An 18,785-nucleotide genomic window follows, 5' to 3' on the forward strand; every position below is an offset into this window, starting at 1 on the left:
ATTGATCTGGGGTCAAATAAATTGTATGTTAGAGAATCCTGTGGCCCTATCATATGACACAGTTTTGTTTGGAATGTCTATGAGGGCCAAAAGTCAAATTTCATCGAATAATAACAAACTGTTAATGATTTTAACAGGAGTTGCCATCCAACATATAACACATAACTGGAAAGACTATAGAGGATTGAATTATTGTTTCTGGTGGAGTTCGATTTGTCAGGTGTATGAAATGGAAAAAACATTGGCAATCAAGAGAGGTTATTATAAGAAATTTAAAGAGGTGTGGAGACCATTAATTGAGTATTATAATAAATAAATAATTATATTTATCCCCATTAAATATATGTAGGGGGGAGGAGGGATGGGTGGGTTTTATGACATTATGAGGGGTAATATATGGAAAGGGAGGGAGGGGAGATAGTTTATGGTATAAAATGAATGTAGAGTTTCAAGTGAAGAATGTATAGTATGACTTGAATTATTGTACACTTGTTTGCATAATGTAAAAACGAATAAAGATATTAAAAAAAAAAAAAAAAAAAAACAGGCATCGTACAGAATATAATAACTGAAGTGTATAGAAACAAATGCTGTGCCATATCTGTCCTTCATAATAACATTACAGCAAAATTCAGCAGTGAAGTACAGAATTAAGCTTAAAGTCCAACTGCTAGTACATAAGGTAGACAATTCAGAAGAGCCACTTTACAAGGAAACCGCTCAGGAAGTTCGCTAATTGGGTGGTATAATTCGAATAAAACACCTTAAGTGCAATAATCAGCACTTAACTGGCTATGGCAAACCAAAAAAAGATAGGACTGGCTTTTATGTGGTCCTATTTAAGCAGTTACCTTTGGCTGGTTAAGTGGTACTTAACCGAACAAGTACTGAGTCCACTCCCAGAACACCCCCTTGATGGCTGGTTTTGACCTTAAAACCAGTTACACTATCCACTTTTACCACAACCTCTGGCAACGCATTCCAGAGCTTAACTATTCTCTGAGTGAAAAAAATTTCATCCAATTGGTTTTAAAAGTATTTCCCTGTAACTTCATCGAGTGTCCCCTAGTCTCTGTCATTTTTGGCAGAGTGAAAAACCGATCCGCTTGTACCTGTTCTACTCCACTCAGGATTTTGTAGACTTCAATCCTATCTCCCCTCAGTCATCACTTTTCCAAGCTGAAAAGTCCTAACCTTTTTAGTCTTTCCTCATATGAGAGGAGTTCCATCCCCTTTATCATCTTGGTCGCTCTTCTTTGAACCTTTTCTAGTGCCGTTATATCTTTCTTGAGATAAGGAGACCAGAATTGAATGCAATACTCCAGTGAAGTCGCACCATGGAGCAATACAGGGGCATTATGATATTCTTAGTCTTGTTAACCATCCCTTTTTTAATAATTCCCAGCATCCTGTTTGCTTTTTTGGTCACCATCACACATTGGATAGGTTTTATCGTATGGTCTACGATGACACCCAGATCCTTTTCTTGGACGCTAACCCCCAAAATGGACCCTAGCATCTGGTAACTGTGATTCAGGTTATTCTTTCCAATGTGCATCACTTTGCATTTGTCCACATTAAATTTCATCTGCCACTTGAACGCCCAGTCTTCCAATTTCCTAAGGTCCGCCTGCAATTTTTCACAATCTGCATGCATTTTAACAACTTTGAACAGTTTAGTGTAATCTGCAAATTTAATCACCTTACTCGTCGTTCCAATTTCCAGATCATTTATAAATAAGTTAAATAGCACCGGTCCCAGTACAGACCCCTGCGGCACTCCACTGTTTACTCTACTCCATTGAGAAAAATGACCATTTAACCCTACCCTCTATCCGATAACCAATTCCTAATCCACAATTGAACTTTTGTCACCTATCCCACGACTCTTTAATTTTCTCAGGAACCTCTCACGAGGAACTTTGTCATAAACTTTCTGAAAATCTAGATACACTACATCAACCTTTATCCAGGTGTTTATTCACAACTTCAAACCACATAGAACTGTGAGGTTTTGCGGTATACAAATCAATTCTTAAGTTATTTTATGTTATTATGCTGGTATACGGGTATCTATGATTGCAGTCGCTGGAGTAGTGATGGAATCATTTGCCTGGCTTGCTACAATAATGTAGTATGAGAAGGAAGTTTAAAAGCATGCTGAAAACTCAACTTTTTGCAAGGGCATTCACCTTGCCAGTTTAGCACGTTGTAGGACCCGAGTCAGGATTTTGATGGAACTGCTGTGCCATGTTCTCTTGATCGACTGTTGACTTGTAAGGTTTGATTGTTTTTATTACCATTATGTATGGTGCTTTGGGCAGTGTATAAATTTTTTAAATAAATTTTCAGTGGCAGCATTCAGTTAAGTGCTGCTGAATACAAACGGTGAATCTTGGACAAGCAATTTAACTGGCCAGGAGCCATTTCTGGCTTGTTAAATCACTTTGCATATCAACCCCGGAGTGGATATCTTGGAGTTCCAATAGAAAGGATATTGGGAACCTTCTGTAAGGAGTTAGGGAACAGGAAACAAAGTGGGTTGTTATAAATTTATTATGGGAACAATGTATGTTAAATAAGAAATAAGGTTAAATAAGAAATATGAAAAAAATTAAAAGGTTGAGAATATGAATCCTGCCTGTTTTGCAATTATACTTTGATATCTGTAAGCTGATAAATCCTAATGCACTTCCTATAGGTGCTACTGCAGAGCGAGGCAGGAAGTACACTGCGTTTGTGTAGTGCTGTGATTTTATGCTTAGAAAAGGAAGGTGTTAATGACTGAAATGTTAATGGCCGTACTCCAGATCCTTCTGCCTATAAATATATTTCACAGCAGGGCTCTTCTGCCATCAGCAGCGCCTGGGATATTCCCTCATCACTGAAAACTATGCAGGACCATTATCATGTGTGAACAGGAAGAATGGCGTGTGTCATCTATCACCATCCCAAAACTACATGATGGGAAGAAGGGGGAAGGAAACCCAGTGATATTTATATTTCACAAATGTAGTCTACAGTACAGTCCATAACAGAATCTAAAGCATGCTCAAAAACAATACCAATTACAGTCAAACCTCAGTTTGCAAGTAACGCGGTTTGCGAGTGTTTTGTAAGACGAGCAAAACACTCGAACAAACGGTAATTCGCAAACTGAGCGTTGACTCAATTTGCGAGCCCCTACCCCGAGGCCACCGGCGCTGCTCCCTCTCTCCCTCCACAACCGAGATAGCCTCCTCCCCCCACTGACCGGCCCTGTGCTTACCCGTGCGCCGGCACTGAAAATGCCTGCCGCTGGTTCTCTGCTGGGCTGCTGTGGGGCATTGAGCATCTGCACATGAGAATCTCAGAAAGGGTGAGAGCCAGAAGGCCTTGAGCATGTGCAAATACTCAAGGCCCCGCAGCAGCCCAGCAGAGAACTGGCGGCAGGCACTTTCAGCATAAGCGCATGGGTAAGAACAGGGCTGGTCAATGGGGTGTCAAAGTGGAGGACAGCAGTTGGAGAAGACAGAAGAAGCGACGTGGGTCGGGTTGGGTTGGAGAGATGTACCTAAGTCAGTGGAACGAATCATCCGCGTTGCCATTAGGGCCTATGGGAAACTTTGCTTTGATATATGAGCAATTTGGATAACGAGCATGCTTCTGGAATGAATTAAGCTCGCAAACCAAGGTACCACTTTATGGGGTCGATATTCTAATCTACAATTTGTGAGTCGCTCTATGCCTGAGCAGGTTCAAGGTAACGTACAATTCAGGATAGGGGAAAGGAGAGACTTCTAGGAGAGTGATACAGGGGAGAAGTGGCTTATAAGCCTCTCGTAGCTGCAGGCAAAATTCAATACTGAGGCAACTCTTGAGGCTAACCATGTACCAGGTGATATTCAGGCCAGAACACAATTAGCCCTTTTCAGGGCTGGCTCAAGAGATTATGGTGCCCCGGCCCATGCTTTGCACCCCCCCCCCCCCAAGCCTGTTCCCTCCTCCTCCTCTGACGCTACTGCCTGGGCCTGGCAGGATGAGGCTTTGTAGGCCAGTGTCAGCATCAAGTCGTAGCATCAGAAGAGGGAGGTGGGAACTGCTGCACTTCTCTCCTCTAACTCACCGTGATCCTCTTCACAGCTTTACTGCACTTTGCACAAGCTATAAAATGCATATTAAGAAATCAGGGAGGCCTAGATAGATAAAACGAGCACACCAAGGTCTATGAAACTGTCCTTCAGTCCTCGCACCGGCCTTGACTTTTAAAAGGCTGTGTGTGCAAACAGCTCAAGCCTGTCATCTCAAATTTTACTTTTCATCTAACTTCACCCCAGCCTCTTATTACTTCCTTGGAAAAAGGAAGAGCTCTGTTCCATAGTAAAGGATGGTATATTTATTTATTTAAAATACAGTCAAACCTTGGTTTGCGAGTGTTTTGCAAGACGAGCAAACTTTAACTCGCAAACCAAGCGTTGACTCGATAAGCGAGCGTGTCACACCACCCCATCCCGGAAACCGGCTTCTCTCCCCCCGTGGCCCACCCCCAAATCCTTACCTGCAGCGAGAATCTCTTGAGAATCTCGGACAGGGTGAGAGCTAGAAGGCCTTGAGCATGCGCAGATGCTCAAGGCCTCGCAGCAACCCAGCACAGAATTTGCAGCAGGCTCTTTCAGCACCGGTACACGTATGTCCTGTGAGTTGGCACGTGCAGGTGTCCGCTGCAGGTAAGGGTTTGGAGGTGGGCTGCGGGAGGAAAGAAACCGGTTTCCGGGGTGGAGTGAAGCGAGCAGAGACAGTGGCTTTAGGCAGGGGTGTGTGTGTGCTGTTTTTGGGATGTGCCACGGGGGGAGAGAAGCCGGTTCCTGGGGTGGGATGAAGCAAGCAGAGCCAGTGGCCTCGGACAGGAGTGTGTGTGCTGTTTTTGGGATGTGCCACGGGGGGGAGAGAAGCCAGAGTGGAAGTCAGCAGCGCCAGTGGCCTCAGTTGGGGAGAGGGGTCTGTTTTTGGGATGTGGAATGAATCATCCGAATTTCCCTTACTTCTTATGGGGAAACTCACTTTGATATACGAACGCTTTGGTTTACGAGCATGCTTCTGGAACGAATTATGCTCACAAACCAAGGTATCACGGTACTTATATCCTGCATATCACATTATCTATGTGGATTATAATATATACCTACATAAACTAAACAAACATGTCAAAATAAATAAAAATGTAAAAAAAGGAAAATAATTTACAGAATTTAAACATCCTAAAATACATAACATCTACCACTAAAAATATCTCATGGTACATTTCCATAAGACTCCCTAAACAAAAGACTTTTCAATATCTTACGAAAGGATAAAAACAGTGGAATTAGATCAGTGTCTCGCAATCTTTCTTGAGCCGTGGCACACTAAATCTAGTGTCTGCAGCTCGAGACACCCGGACGTGCGTGATGTCACCATGATGATGTCATGTATACACGTGATGTCATCATGTCATCATCTGCACATGTGCAAAGGCCCTTCAAACGGGTCCTACGCCAGCAGTGGGGAGATACCAGCAAGGAAAAGGGCTGGAGAGGAAGCCTACAGGACGTGCCTCTCACTACGAGAGGCACGTCCTGTAGGCAGTCAGCCGGCGCCTCTCTGTAGGGATAAAGGTCTGATAAGTTCTGATCCAGGGCATCAGAACACAGGCAAGGTCAAGTACACAGGCAGTTCAGAACCAGGCCAGGTCGGCACACTGCCCTAGGTCCTGTGTACGGATCTAGGCCTGTGTTTGGATCTGAGGCCCTGTTTCTCATTCCCTCTCCCTCCTGTCATGCATACATTCTAAGCAAGGACAAGGTTTACAACTTGAGACAGAATGCTGAGACATTCCCCCCTCCCCTTTTGTCACAAGATTCTTGCCACATATTAACCTGACATACATTTACCCTTATTCCTTATCTTGTTTAAGCATCTCTTATATGGGCAACAATCAGACTGCCTGAGCAGGCCTTGACTTAAGGCTAATCAAGAAAGCTTAAGAAGTATGCATTATAACCTTTGGACTGTCACATGCCATAGTAAGATTGGAGACATATCAGAAATGTACACATTGAGAATCACTTTATTGTAACTATTATTATGTATTCATATGTCACATGAAATAGTAGCTTTGAGAAGCACATGAAATAGATAAACAATAAGTTACCTTGATCTAATCCTCACTGTAAATGCATTATGAAATTATAACCTTGTAGAGCATTAACTAAGTAATTAATGGAGCTATGATTCTCAATAAAAAGGAGGGGAGACCATTCATTTGGAGCGCCTCCACCCGACTCTAAGACTGCGTGTGTGTGTTTCCTTTGTATCATTCCTACACCTCTCCTCCTCCCCAACGTGTCGCGACACACTGGTGTGCCATGGTACAATTTGCGATACACTGGATTAGACCTACACTTAAAACCCATAAACGAACTGTAGATTTAGCAAGAACCCTCAAAGAAGGAACTTCCAACACACTGTAATTTGGAACACAATGTACGAGCAGGTTTATATGGTATTATTATATCAAAATTTAAAGTAGAAATAAAAATGATCCCACCCATTCTCACACCTTCCACTGTGCCTATTTGCAAAGAGGAAATGATCAAACATCTCCATTTTATTCCAATTTAAGGCAAGCTTATTTAATTTCCACCAATCCCCAACTGTACCACGGCACATCAGATTTGGCCTGCACTGTTCCCCCCCACACACACTCAATTTTAAAGGCAAGAAAAGCTGAAGCTCTTTGAAAAATTTGGCAATTCATACAGAATTTACATCAGTCACCCACTCAACATCCATTAGACATCGAACAAGGGAGGAGACAGTCAGAGGGCAGAGTTAGTGGATGACAAGCAGGGCACCTGCCCTGGGCTCTAAAGTTAAAGGATGCGCCAAGACTACCTGAACCCAAAGGAAGCCTTGAACTCCCATCCCAGTTTCTTCTACCCTTGGTCCAGTATATCTACATCAGTGGTAGAGACAGTGAAGATTGATGTGAACCCCTGTACCCTAATATCTCCAATAAGAGAACTTCCTATCCCCCAGAATGTGCTGTTCTGGGCCTGGTGGAAAGAGTCAAACCAACCTGGAATTTTTATTCTGTAAAGCAATCTAAGAAAATGTCCTGGTTAATGAATGTAATTTAGTAATACAGCTCCAGGTGATATAGGTTTTAAACAATAAATACCATTCAAAAGTGTTTAAAACCAAAAAACAAGGACATATTAAATAGATAACTATCAACAAAGCACCATACCCTCCATCCATCTCCCACAAAAGGCCACCTAGCAGAGAAACCAGGCTCCAGGATGTGGCCCTGTGAAAGGCATATTGGAAAGGGTCTCTGAAGCATTGTCTTCTTCCAATAACTCCTGTAACTGGGACAATCTCAGTAAGTTTATTCAAAATGGAGAGATTTGGAATAGGCCTAAAGTTGTCAGGGTGCACCACATCTAAAGTTGGTTTCATTAGTGTAGGATGAACTATGACCCCTTTCAGCAGGGTTGGGTAAGCTCCTTCTTTTAATGGAACATAAGACCATAAGAATAGCCTTATTGGGTCAGCCGGTCCCTAGTACCTGGCCAAACCCCAAAGACTAGCAACATTTCAGCATCTCAAATAGCAAGATTCCAGAACCCCATTGAAAGCAACATTCCAGAGCTGAGATTGTGATGGCATAATGCCTCATAGCCAACCTCATCAGTGATGTTACAAGGGCTTGGTTTGTCCTATACTTGGCATACATAAGAGCATAAGAATAGCCTTACTGGGTCAGACCAATGGCCCATATAGCCCAGTAGCCCGTCCTCACGGTGGCCAATCCAGGTCACTAGTATCTGGCCAAAACCCAAGGAGTAGCAACATTCCATGCTACTGATCCGGGGCAAGCAGAGGCTTCCCCCATATCTTAACAACAGACTATGGACTTTTCCTCCAGGAATTTGTCCAAACCTTTCTTAAAACCAGCTACACTATCTGCTTTTACCGCAACCTCTGGCAACGAGTTCCAGAGCTGAACTATTCTCTGAGTGAAAAAAGTCTAAGTATTAATCATTGTGCCCCCAAGCTTTCATGAGCCAGGAAGGACAGCGATCAGCTGCATCTGTACATATATTATACTCGGTCTCAGAAAGCAAACTAAAGACACAGGACTCATCCACGTTGTCAAAAGGGGAACTACAGGCCTCCCCTGAACCTTCCTATTTATCCTCAGGCTATCAGAGGCCTGGAAGCAGTGACAAAAACACTGGCAATCTCACTAACAAGGAACATGTCAGCTGAGGGTCTCTCCTTGCCGCCAGAAGACCTTCTGTGAGGCCTTAAACCAGACTAAATAGTTCATGTGGTCTGTTCAAGGAGGTCTAAATCCAAAAAAACAAAGAAGGGCTTTTCGCTGAATCAACTGTTTGCCTCTGTGATTAAAACACAAAGCACAACTAAGCTGCAGGGGACTGGCTGAACATGTAACGAGATTTCACTACATGCTGAATCAAGACTTTACTTATCCCTCTCCGCTCCCTGCACTGCAGTGACTTAACTCCTTTCGTAGGAAAAGTCCTTCCATACAAAGAAGAAATGACAGCAGGCGTCATTGGCTGTCATGCGAAAAGGCTGCTTAAATTACAAGCTACAAACTGGCCAAGAGAAGGGTTCTGGGATGGGGCTAGAAGGTCGAGGAGTCAAAAGTGCTGGTGCAAGCAGACTGCTTAAAAGTATATGCCACAAACTGGCCAGGAGAGAGGTTCTGGGACCAATCAAGGGTTGGGGCTAGAAAGGTTGAGAGGTCATCAACTACAGGTGGAAGCAGGCTGCTCAGATTACAAACTATAAAGGGGGCAGTTCTATAACCGAGTGCCTACTTTTGGGTGTCTCAATGCTGGGCGGTAAATACCCATTCTATATCGGCATCTGGACATAGTTAAGAGTACTAGTGTAAACTTGCATTGCTGCATTTAAACATAGATATGCTCGTCTACACCATGTGAATAGCAGGCAAAAATGTGGTGTGCAGGGGTTCTGGGATTGAGGGACAGGGCTAGAAGGTTGGAGCTGGGACAAGAAGTCTAAAAGCTTGTAAGATGTGAGGACATGTATTGAACTTCACATGAGGAGAAGAGGTTCATGGGTTTGGACAGGTGGGTTTGTGCTTATGATTTAAAGGAGGGGGGGATCTTACAGTGGATCATAGACAAAGAAAGGTTTCTGGGGATGGACGATGGGCTGAGTAGGGAGGGGTAAACTGAATGGACCAATAAGTGCGACAGAAAATTAGGCTGAAGAACAAAAACTGGACATATTGTGGGGAGGATTTGTGATCTGAACTGGCATCCAAATGAAGAGATAGGACGTGGTGAGAAGAAGATGACAACAGACAGAATCAGAGAGGGGAACCAGAAGCATAGGATTGTATGACTGAATGGTCTGAAAACCAAATTAAAAGCATTCCTTGAAGTAAGGATTATGGCAATCTACATGGATGGGTAATTCATTGTTCATAGCTCCTGCAAAAGGCAAAATATAACAAGTTACACCAAGGGGGACAAGGAGAACAGCAACGCGCCTAGGAATGGATCTCCCCATATAAATGTACCCTCCCCTCTCCAGAAACTGCTGCTGTAACCATCCCTTCCTCCCCCCCCCCCCCCCCGAAGGCAGCCTGCCAAAAAGTGCTGCAACAACAAAGTAGGATATCCCAGGGACAAGGGACAGGCAATTAGAAAATGAAAGACAAACAGGAGAGAGCAGGGAAATAGAAATGAAGGCTAAGTACAGGAGTAGACTGACCAGGCAATGCATTTTATCGTCTGGTCTCCTCTCTACCCAGCATCTCTCCCTGTCTTTTCTACTCTTCTCTTTTCCACCACGTGGCATCTCCCCTTTCCCCATCTACCTTAAACACTGTCTTCTAAAACCTGTCCTGGGATACCTTGAGCCAGTCAGGTTTTCAGGACAGCTACAATGAATATGCTTTGAATACCTACTGCCTCCACTATAGGCAAATCTCTCATGGACACTCATTAGGGATAACTTGAAAACACAACTGGCTGGTGGTCCCCACGAAAGATTTGAGAACCACTGTATTAAGTGTTGTATTGGAGTTTAAAATGCTATATAAGCTGTTACACTTATTGTATGTTTTTTTAAAAATGAATAAAGAAATGGAAAAAAAAAAAAAAAAGAGAACCACTGTTCTAGAAGTCCCTGGCAGCAACAGCAATTCACAGGTGCAATGGTCTGTCCCAGAGCCTTTACTCCAATGAGTCCCATTACTGCGGAAAACAAGAAGCTGCATCAGAATGAGGTGGGTTGTGTTAGAGCAGAAGCTCCAGAGCAGGCCGCAAACAGTGCCTGTGATTTGCTATCACTGCTGGGGACTTCTAGAAGACATCATTTAAGGTAGACAGAGAGGAGGGATGAGAGACAAAGAGAGAGTGGTAAGGAGGGAAGGATTGAAAAAAATGATGGACCTAGGGAGTGGAGGATATAGAGGGCAGGAAAAAGAAAAGATAGCCACAGGGAGTGGAGGGAACAAGAGAGAGAGAAATTATGGACTCAAGGGTGGAAGGGAGGGACCTGAGGCAAAAGGAATTGAGAGATGCTGAATCATAGGAGTAGGGAAGGAGCAAAATGACGGACCCCAGGGCAATGCTCCCTCTAAGGGAGTGCGCACAAATCTTTCTTCATGGGAGTGACAAGATTTGCAAGTAAAATCTGTGAGTAATGCTCCTAAAATGTATGAGCAATTTCTCATCTGCTTCACTTAGAGGAAACATAGCCCCCAGGGACAGAGGGGAGGGGAGGGGAGGGAGAGATGCTGGATAATGGGAAGGTGTTAGGGAGGAAAAGGAGAGGCAAAGGATGCTGGACCATAGGGGCAGAAAGGGAAGAAAGACAGAAGAAGAAGAGATGTTGGACTACAGGAGCAGGGAGGTAGGAAAGTGAAAGGAAGAGATGTTGGTTTAGAAGGATAGGGAGGGAAGAGAGAAGAAGTAGACTATGGGGGGAAAGGAACAGAAGGGAAGACAGATGCAAATGGGAGATGCTGGGGGGTGGAAGAAAAGGAACATGCACATATCAGGGTACAGGGAGAACAAGGGAGGAGCTCTTAACTACAAGAGTGAAGAGAGAGAGGGAGATACTAGGAATGGAAGAACCATATGGGAAAGGCTATGGGAGTTTTGTCAAGGATATGAGTGAGAAGATAGTGAGTACAAATAAAAATTGTGATAATAGGGAATTTAGGGTAAAAAGAGAACAGGAAGCTGGGGGAGGAGTGAGAGAGATAAAAGAAGGAGATGCAGGATTACAGGGTGAGAAATTGGGTGAAATTTGAGTTGAGAGAGACCGAAAAGGAAGGAAAGAGATAATAGGGAGAGATGTAGTGAGGGAATGGAACAAGACAGAAGAAAAGAGAAATGACGAATAGACAGCAGCCCCTGGAAAGACAGCTAGCAGAAGACAGGAAAGCAGAAAAGCAAAACTGAGAACAACATCATGTAAAAATAAAACATCTAGCAATAAAGATAGGAACAAAGTATTTATTTTGAATTAACTAGATTGTTAGTTTGGGGAAATTTGCATCATACAGATGTCTTTTTTTATGTTCTATACAAGAAGAAATACATTTATGTTTCTCCAGTATGTCAGTATATGCTGAGTTTGACTTCCTAGGGTTCCCAGTTCAATTTTTTTGTCTTCATATTTCTAATCTGCCATCCTTTGTTATGTATTTGGTGAGGTTTTGCCTGTGTTTTGTGCATGACTGAGGTGCAGTAGTACTCTTTTTACATGTAGTCTATATAGAAATCTACAATCCAACACTTTCTATTTTAACATGAATAGGTATATTGATGTTTTAGGGTCCAGTGTAATAGTTGTAGTGCTGCCTATTCATAGGTAGAGTTCTTGCTGTTTAAATCATAGAATTTGTGCTGCTTTGTATGACAGGTTCGCTTCATATATGTGAGTTACAAAACCTGAAAAATATTATTTCATCATGTGCCTGGTTAGTGGAGAGATTTATTTTGTTGTTACTCAGATGATATGAGAACCAGAATATTTTTTGTACATGGCTTCCAAGGAGAAAATTTTGTGGATGCAGAGCATGTTTACACCTAATTCATAAAATCTGCTATACTGTGTCAGACTAGAGGTCTGTGCAGGTCATGTATAGAGTGTGTCCCCCCCAACTGAAAAAAAGGTTTAGGACCACTGCCCTAGAGCCTCAGCAGCATTAAGTGCACTTGAATGTAACTTATCTGGAGTTATTATAGAATCACCTGACCCCTGCCCTCTCTCCCCTTTCTTCCCTCTTTAAAAAATGTTCCCCATGGCTACCAGACCCCTTCCCCTCTCTCCTTTTGTATTTTAAATGCAAAAAGTTCTCTCTTGCTTACAAAAACCTAGCAGGGAGATTTCCCCCACTCTCTATTTACTAGCCTTAAAAGTACTCTAGTTGAGGGACCCTCCCTACTGTATTTTTTAGATAGAAGGTGGGGGAATTCCTAGAAAGCACTCTTATTACCAGAAGCAGCCTTTTTTATGTAAAGAGTATGGGCCAGGCCAGGAGGAGGGGGAATGGACCATTTTATGCGTGTTAAGATGTAGCAGAAGGAAGAGAAGGAACTCTGATCGTTGCAGGGAGTAAGTTAGAAATATCAGGATAGAACCAGAACAGATGGGAGGCTGGGGAGAGGGGAAGAGGCGCATGACCCTTATTGCTCAGGGGCCCAGATCACTGTCAGTCTGCACCTGGCTAAGTGAGAAATAAATATATAGAGAACATGGAGGTTGTCCTACCTTGTGGGGTGAGTAGGTGCTCTGCACGGTCCTCAGCAGCTTACCAGTGTTCTCCTCTTTTGGGTCACCACAGATGATAACCTGTGGATAGCACAGAATAAATTCAAAAGCTGAGTCTTAAGAGTGATAACACTTTCTTATCTACTTTGGATTAGTGAGAATTTAGGACCTAATTTATTAACTCAGACTAAAGGTCTAGGTAAAAGTCACTCTATGATCAATATCTCAGGAAGAGGAAGGTCTCTAACACATGCTTGGTATAATCCAGAAAACAAGGATCTTTTAAGAAGATGAGAAAAACTGAGTTGGCTTTGCTATGCAGACTATGAGTTAGAGAATGACACGGCAACAACCGCAGATAACCCCAGGAAAACATCCTTGTGTCATTCTTTAAGGAGAACATAAGAATTGTCACTGCTGGGTCAGACCAGTGGTCCATCGTGCCCAGCAGTCCGCTCATGCGGCGGCCCCCAGGTCAAAGACCAGTGCTCTAAATGATCCCAGCCTCACCTGCGTACATTCCAGTTGAGCAGGAACTTGTCCAAATTTGTCTTGAATCCCTGGAGGGTATTTTCCCCTACGACAGACTCCGGAAGAGCATTCCAGTTTTCTACCACTCTCTGGGTGAAGAAGAACTTCCTTACGTTCGTACGGACTCTGTCCCCTTTCAACTTTAGAGAGTGCCCTCTCGTTCTCCCTTCCTTGGAGAGGGTGAACCACCTGTCTTTATCTACTAAGTCTATTCCCTTCAGTATCTTGAATGTTTCGATCATGTCCCCTCTCAATCTCTTTTCGAGAGAGAGAGAAGAATCAGCCACTGACCCTCAAGCCTTGCACTGAAGAATGCTGGTGTAGAAAGACTGAGGTTGAGACAGACACTAAAAAAGGACACAGGATGGCTTCCCGTGATTATCCACGGGGTTGAAAATTTTGTCACCGTGTCATTTTCTACTACGAGTTATCAGATTTAGAACTTAGGCCTAAATTCTCAAAAAGTCACGTTAAAAACAGACATGATGCTGTTGCAGCCGTTAGAGTAGCGATTTAAAAAAAGCCATTCTCCAAAAAACACTCATGCAAATGAGGCTGGTTGAGAGAAGTGAAGATTCACTAAATTTGCATGTGCCCATCGCTGGTGATAGCGATGGGCACATGTGCAGAATAAACGCAACCTTCCCCCCAAAAAAACAACAACAACAAATCGAGCTGCCGAAGTCAAGCAAACCGCCAAAGGACAGTGGGAGAAAGATGCCCACTTTCTCCAGCCACCAAGCAACACATGCCCTCAGCAGCGGGAGAGATGCCCACTCTCTCCTGCTGCCAAACTGACACCCCGACAACCCCCCCCGAGCACCAAAAGAGATGCCCACTCTCTCCCACCGCCAAGCAACTGCACCCTTGGCAGTGGGAGGGATGCCCACTCTCTCCCGCCACCATGCATCCCCCCATGCCTCCGACGACCCCACCCTTTCCCCCTTATCTTACTTAGATGGCTGGCCAAAGGGATGCCAGCAGGCCCACCTCTTCAAAATGGCGGGCCTTCCCCACCCAATGCATCCTGGGGAGAGGCCTAAGGCTCTGATTGGCCCAGGTTGTTTAAGGCCCCTCCTATGGGAGGGTCCTTTGGCATCTGAGCCAATCAGAGCCTTAGGCTCCTTCCTGGTGCATCCGGGGAGGGGCCTAAGGCTCCGATTGGCCCAGACAATTAAGGTTCCTCCTTTAGGAGCTGCTCCTGCCCCTTATATGAGAGGATGCCAAAAATCAGTGCTCCCTGTTGGAACCCTTGAGAAAGCCTATTTAGGCGAAACGGGTCCCGTCGGGCATACAATTGTTGGGGCAAGCAATTTATACTGCAATAAAGGATAAGTAAACAATGATGGACTAATTGTTGATTATTGAAAGAAACAATTTTTTACATATTGAACAAATTTTGCCTTTTTTGAAATATGATGTTTGAACCCTAGTAAGTGAGGGAATCCTTATGCTGTGGAGTTTTCCAATTTACCTCACTTTCTGTCTTCAACATTTTCTGCTTTAGAGATTACAGTGGGTCTAAGTATCTGACAGTAGTGAGTGGGAGAAGAGCTGAAAGCAGTTTCAAAAAAAGTGGGCCTTTAGCTTGGATTTGAACACGGCCAGGGATGGAACACGATGTATTGATCCAGGCAGCCTGTTCCAGGCATACGGTGCCGCAAGAAAGAAGGGACAGAGTCTGGAGTGGAAGAGAAGGGTACAGATAAGAGGGGCTTTCCCGATGAGTGGAGATCATGGGGGGAAATCATAAAAACCACTTCAATATACCATCTAAAATGGAAGCCTTATAAAGTACAATCCCTGTCCCTTTCCAAAGAGAATCAGTAGAGACTGGAAAGGAAAGTGAGATAGCCAGACAGGCAGCATGACTGATTTCCTCTGTACTCTTGTGCTGACCTGAATTCTGCCTGAAAAGTCAGATTACAAGAAAGAAATTAGGTGACCTCAGCAATATCATTTACGTTGCTGCTGGAAACTCCTGCAATGTTCCATTTTCTTTCATTACAAAAAATGAATTAATGTCTTGTAAAAAAGTACTCAAAAATCACATAAAAACATAAAAAGACATCACAGATTAATGATGATGTGCGCAAGAAGGAAGGGACTGCAGTTCGAGGACAGCTGGCTGGAATTCACAGTCCTTGTGACTACACACATAGTAAATGATGGAAGATAAAGACCCGAATGGGTCCATCCAGTCTGCCCAACCCATACATACTCCATAAATTAATCATTTAATTTAAATGGTCCTTTTCTTAGATAGTTCTGGGTCAGAAACCCAGAGCTCTGCCCGATAGTGTGCTTAGGTTCCATCTACTGGAGTCTCCATCAAAGCTCACTCCAGCCCATCTTAACCATCCCAGCCATTGAAGCTCTCCCCAGCCCGTCCTCAACTGAATGTCTATACAAGGTGCTATGCAAAAGTTTAGGGAATTCAACTGTAAAAAAATTGTTTACAACTACTAATTTCCACCATCTCCTTTGAAGTAGTCCCCTTGAGAATATACACAGCGATCCCAGCGTTTTTCCCATGAGTCCATGCATCTATGGAAGTCATCTTGGGTGAGTGCTTGAGGACCTCCTGCGATTCTGCCTGGATCTCTTCAATCGTGTTAAAACAGCACCTTTTCAGTCGTAATTTCATTTTGGGGAATAGGAAAAAAAAATCACAGGGGGCAAGGTCAGGCGAATAGGCAGGGTACGTAATCACTGTTTTGTTTCTGGAAGTCAGGAATTATCGAACGAATGATGTGTGAGCGGGCGCGTTGTAATGGTGGAGCAACCAATTTTTGTTTTTCCACTTGTCTGGGCGTTTGCACCAAATGCTCTCACTCAAGCATTCACAGTAGGTGCAGAAGAAGCACCTAAAACCTATTCCTGTCTCTCTACAACAGGAGGGAGATGACCTGAGGCCAAAGGTAAAATGGCAGAGCTTACCGCCAAAAAACGAAGAAAAGTCTGCCGTATAAATCTCCCCTGAGGTCTGCAGTGGCAAAGAGGCCTGAATGGGCCCAGATGCTAAGGCAGTAGCTGCAGCAGTAAGGGAATCCCCAGCACTATCGGCAGTAAGAGAAACCATAATTCCCTGACTGTCAGCGGCTTCCCCCACTGCCTACAGCCGACAAGCGGTGCACACGCGAAGCGGAACCCTGCTCGACAGCACCTGAAGCCGACAAGGAATCCCCCTCGCATCAGCCGGAGCACTTCATGCACACACTGGCCGCATCAACCGCACATTGGGAGCACAATGACTACTTTTTCAGCTTTTCAAAAGTGCTCATTGAGAACCGCTAGGGAGGAAATCAAAGTGCCGGTTAACAATAAAATTAAAATAAAGGTTATATTAGTAAATTTCAGAAAGTCTGGGGACCATTAACAGATTTTTGTAATGAATGATTAACTTTTCCCATGATAAGATATTTGATTAGGGGGGAAAAGGGGTGGGTTTTACTTGTTGTTATTATATAATACATGAGTATTTGAATAGTTTTCACAGTAAGGATGATTTTATGTATTATTGAATAGGGAGGGAGGGATGAGGGATTATTATATTCAATTAGTATGATTTAAATTTTAGATTTCTTACATAATATTTAAAATATTATAGAATATTAATTTGTAATGAAATGTTAAACTTTATGCTTATATGAGAGTTAATCAAGTGTATATCTTTAAGTTCATATGAGTTTAATTGCTACACTTGTTGTAACATAAAAAAATGAATAAAGAATTTAAAAAAAAAAAAAAAAATTAAAATAAAGGTAATTAGAAACTTTCTTTCAGACTGGCACTGCCTCAGGACTTTTTTTCTTAAATAAAAACTTAAAGGAGCAGACCTCACAGGCACTCAAAGCCGTAGTCTTTACCTCTTTATGGAACAGCCATCTTTTACCCACCTTTTGTTTTTCCCTTTTATGTTTCTTCTTCTCTTCTATCAAAATTGTAACTACTCCCCTATTTAGCCTCACATGTCTTGTATGTTTTACCCTCACATTATTGTGAAATTAGGTTTTTGATCAGTTTGTAAAGTATGTTATATGTCTACACAACAAATTTGTTTTTATGTCATTTTTAACATTGTACTTGTTTCATTTATTAATACATGTCTTTTTTATTGTACATCGCCTAGCAAGTTATATAGGCGATTTATCAAGACTAAATAAACTTGAAACTTGAAAGGCATACAGCTGAGGTTCCGCTAAATAAAGGGGAGGTGGGGGGAAATGGGAGGAAGGACTCGGTCTCCCGAGTGTGGCAGCCCTGAGGTCGGTTGGACCCCTGAAAGGGTCCCCCCAAGCTCTGTCCGGCAACAAAAACCAGGGACAATAAGGCCACTAACCATACCCAACAGGCCCTACCTAACAAAGGAAAAAACTTCACAGGCTTACTACCTCCACCAGCTGCAGACTGAGAACAGACTGATTGTAGATGGGACTGCACAGCCCACATGTACTACTGCCAAAAGTCAATGTGTTCTCAGTCTCCACCTACTGGCAGAGTGTAAACCCATCCGTTCTGTGCTGGTCTGGGGGACAATAAAGAAAAAGATATTTTAATACACGTAGGAAAAAATAAGAACATAAGCAGTGCCTAGGTCCATCATGCCCAGCAGTCTGCTCACGCGGCGGCCCATCAGGTCCAGGACCTGTATATTAATCCTCTATCTATACCCTTCTATCCCATTTTCCTTTAGGAAATTATCCAATCCCTTCTTGAACCCCAATACCGTACTCTGTCCTATCACACCCTCTGGAAGCGCATTCCAGGAGTCCACCACCCTCTGGGTGAAGAAGAACTTCCTAGCATTGGTTCTGAATCTGTCCCCTCTTAATTTTTCCAAATGCCCTCTAGTTCTTGTAGTTTTCAAAAGTTTGAAGAATCTGTCCTTCTCCACTTTCTCTATGCCCTTCATGATCTTGTAAGTCTCTATCATGTCCCCTCTAAGTCTTCGCTTTTCCAGGGAAAAGAGCCCCAGTTTCTCTAATCTTTCAGCATATGAAAGGGAGCACCCAGATAAATCTCTTTGACAATGACAGGGAAAGGTTCTTTTTTTTAAAAAAATTCTTTATTCATTTTTACATCTTACAATAAGTGTATCAGAAAATAACATTTGAACTTATACAATATCACTTGATTATCTTTCATATTCAACTTAAATTATAATATTTAAACCCTCCCTCCCATCCCTACTATTTCATATGTAGTTACATATGTTATATAATATATTATATAATCTTTTCTATTAATCTAAACATTTTAATACCAGATGAGAAATTCCTCCCCCACCCCTTACTTTACAGTTGTACCAATAGGAAAAAATGATATTTACTCATTACAATATTCTATTAATGGACCCCAAACCTTCTGAAATTTATTAAAATTTCCTTTTTGCGTGGCTAGCATTTTTTCCATCTTTTATATATATATATATATATATATGA

The 18,785-nt window shown here is 42.9% G+C and overlaps 1 protein-coding gene across 2 annotated transcripts in view; it reads right to left on the reverse strand.

The window, feature by feature from the left end:
- The window catches only part of SPATA20 (spermatogenesis associated 20), a 117,655-nt gene that overhangs the window by 25,132 nt on the left and 73,738 nt on the right, over positions 1-18,785 (reverse strand). For both annotated transcript variants that reach the window (XM_033960159.1, XM_033960158.1), the window contains exon 15: positions 12,811-12,891. In XM_033960159.1, the coding sequence (XP_033816050.1) occupies positions 12,811-12,891 (81 nt within the window). The remainder of the gene's footprint in view (positions 1-12,810; positions 12,892-18,785) is intronic.

Source organism: Geotrypetes seraphini, chromosome 10 (genome assembly GCF_902459505.1).
Source record: "Geotrypetes seraphini chromosome 10, aGeoSer1.1, whole genome shotgun sequence".
In the NCBI taxonomy this organism is placed as follows: domain Eukaryota; kingdom Metazoa; phylum Chordata; class Amphibia; order Gymnophiona; family Dermophiidae; genus Geotrypetes; species Geotrypetes seraphini.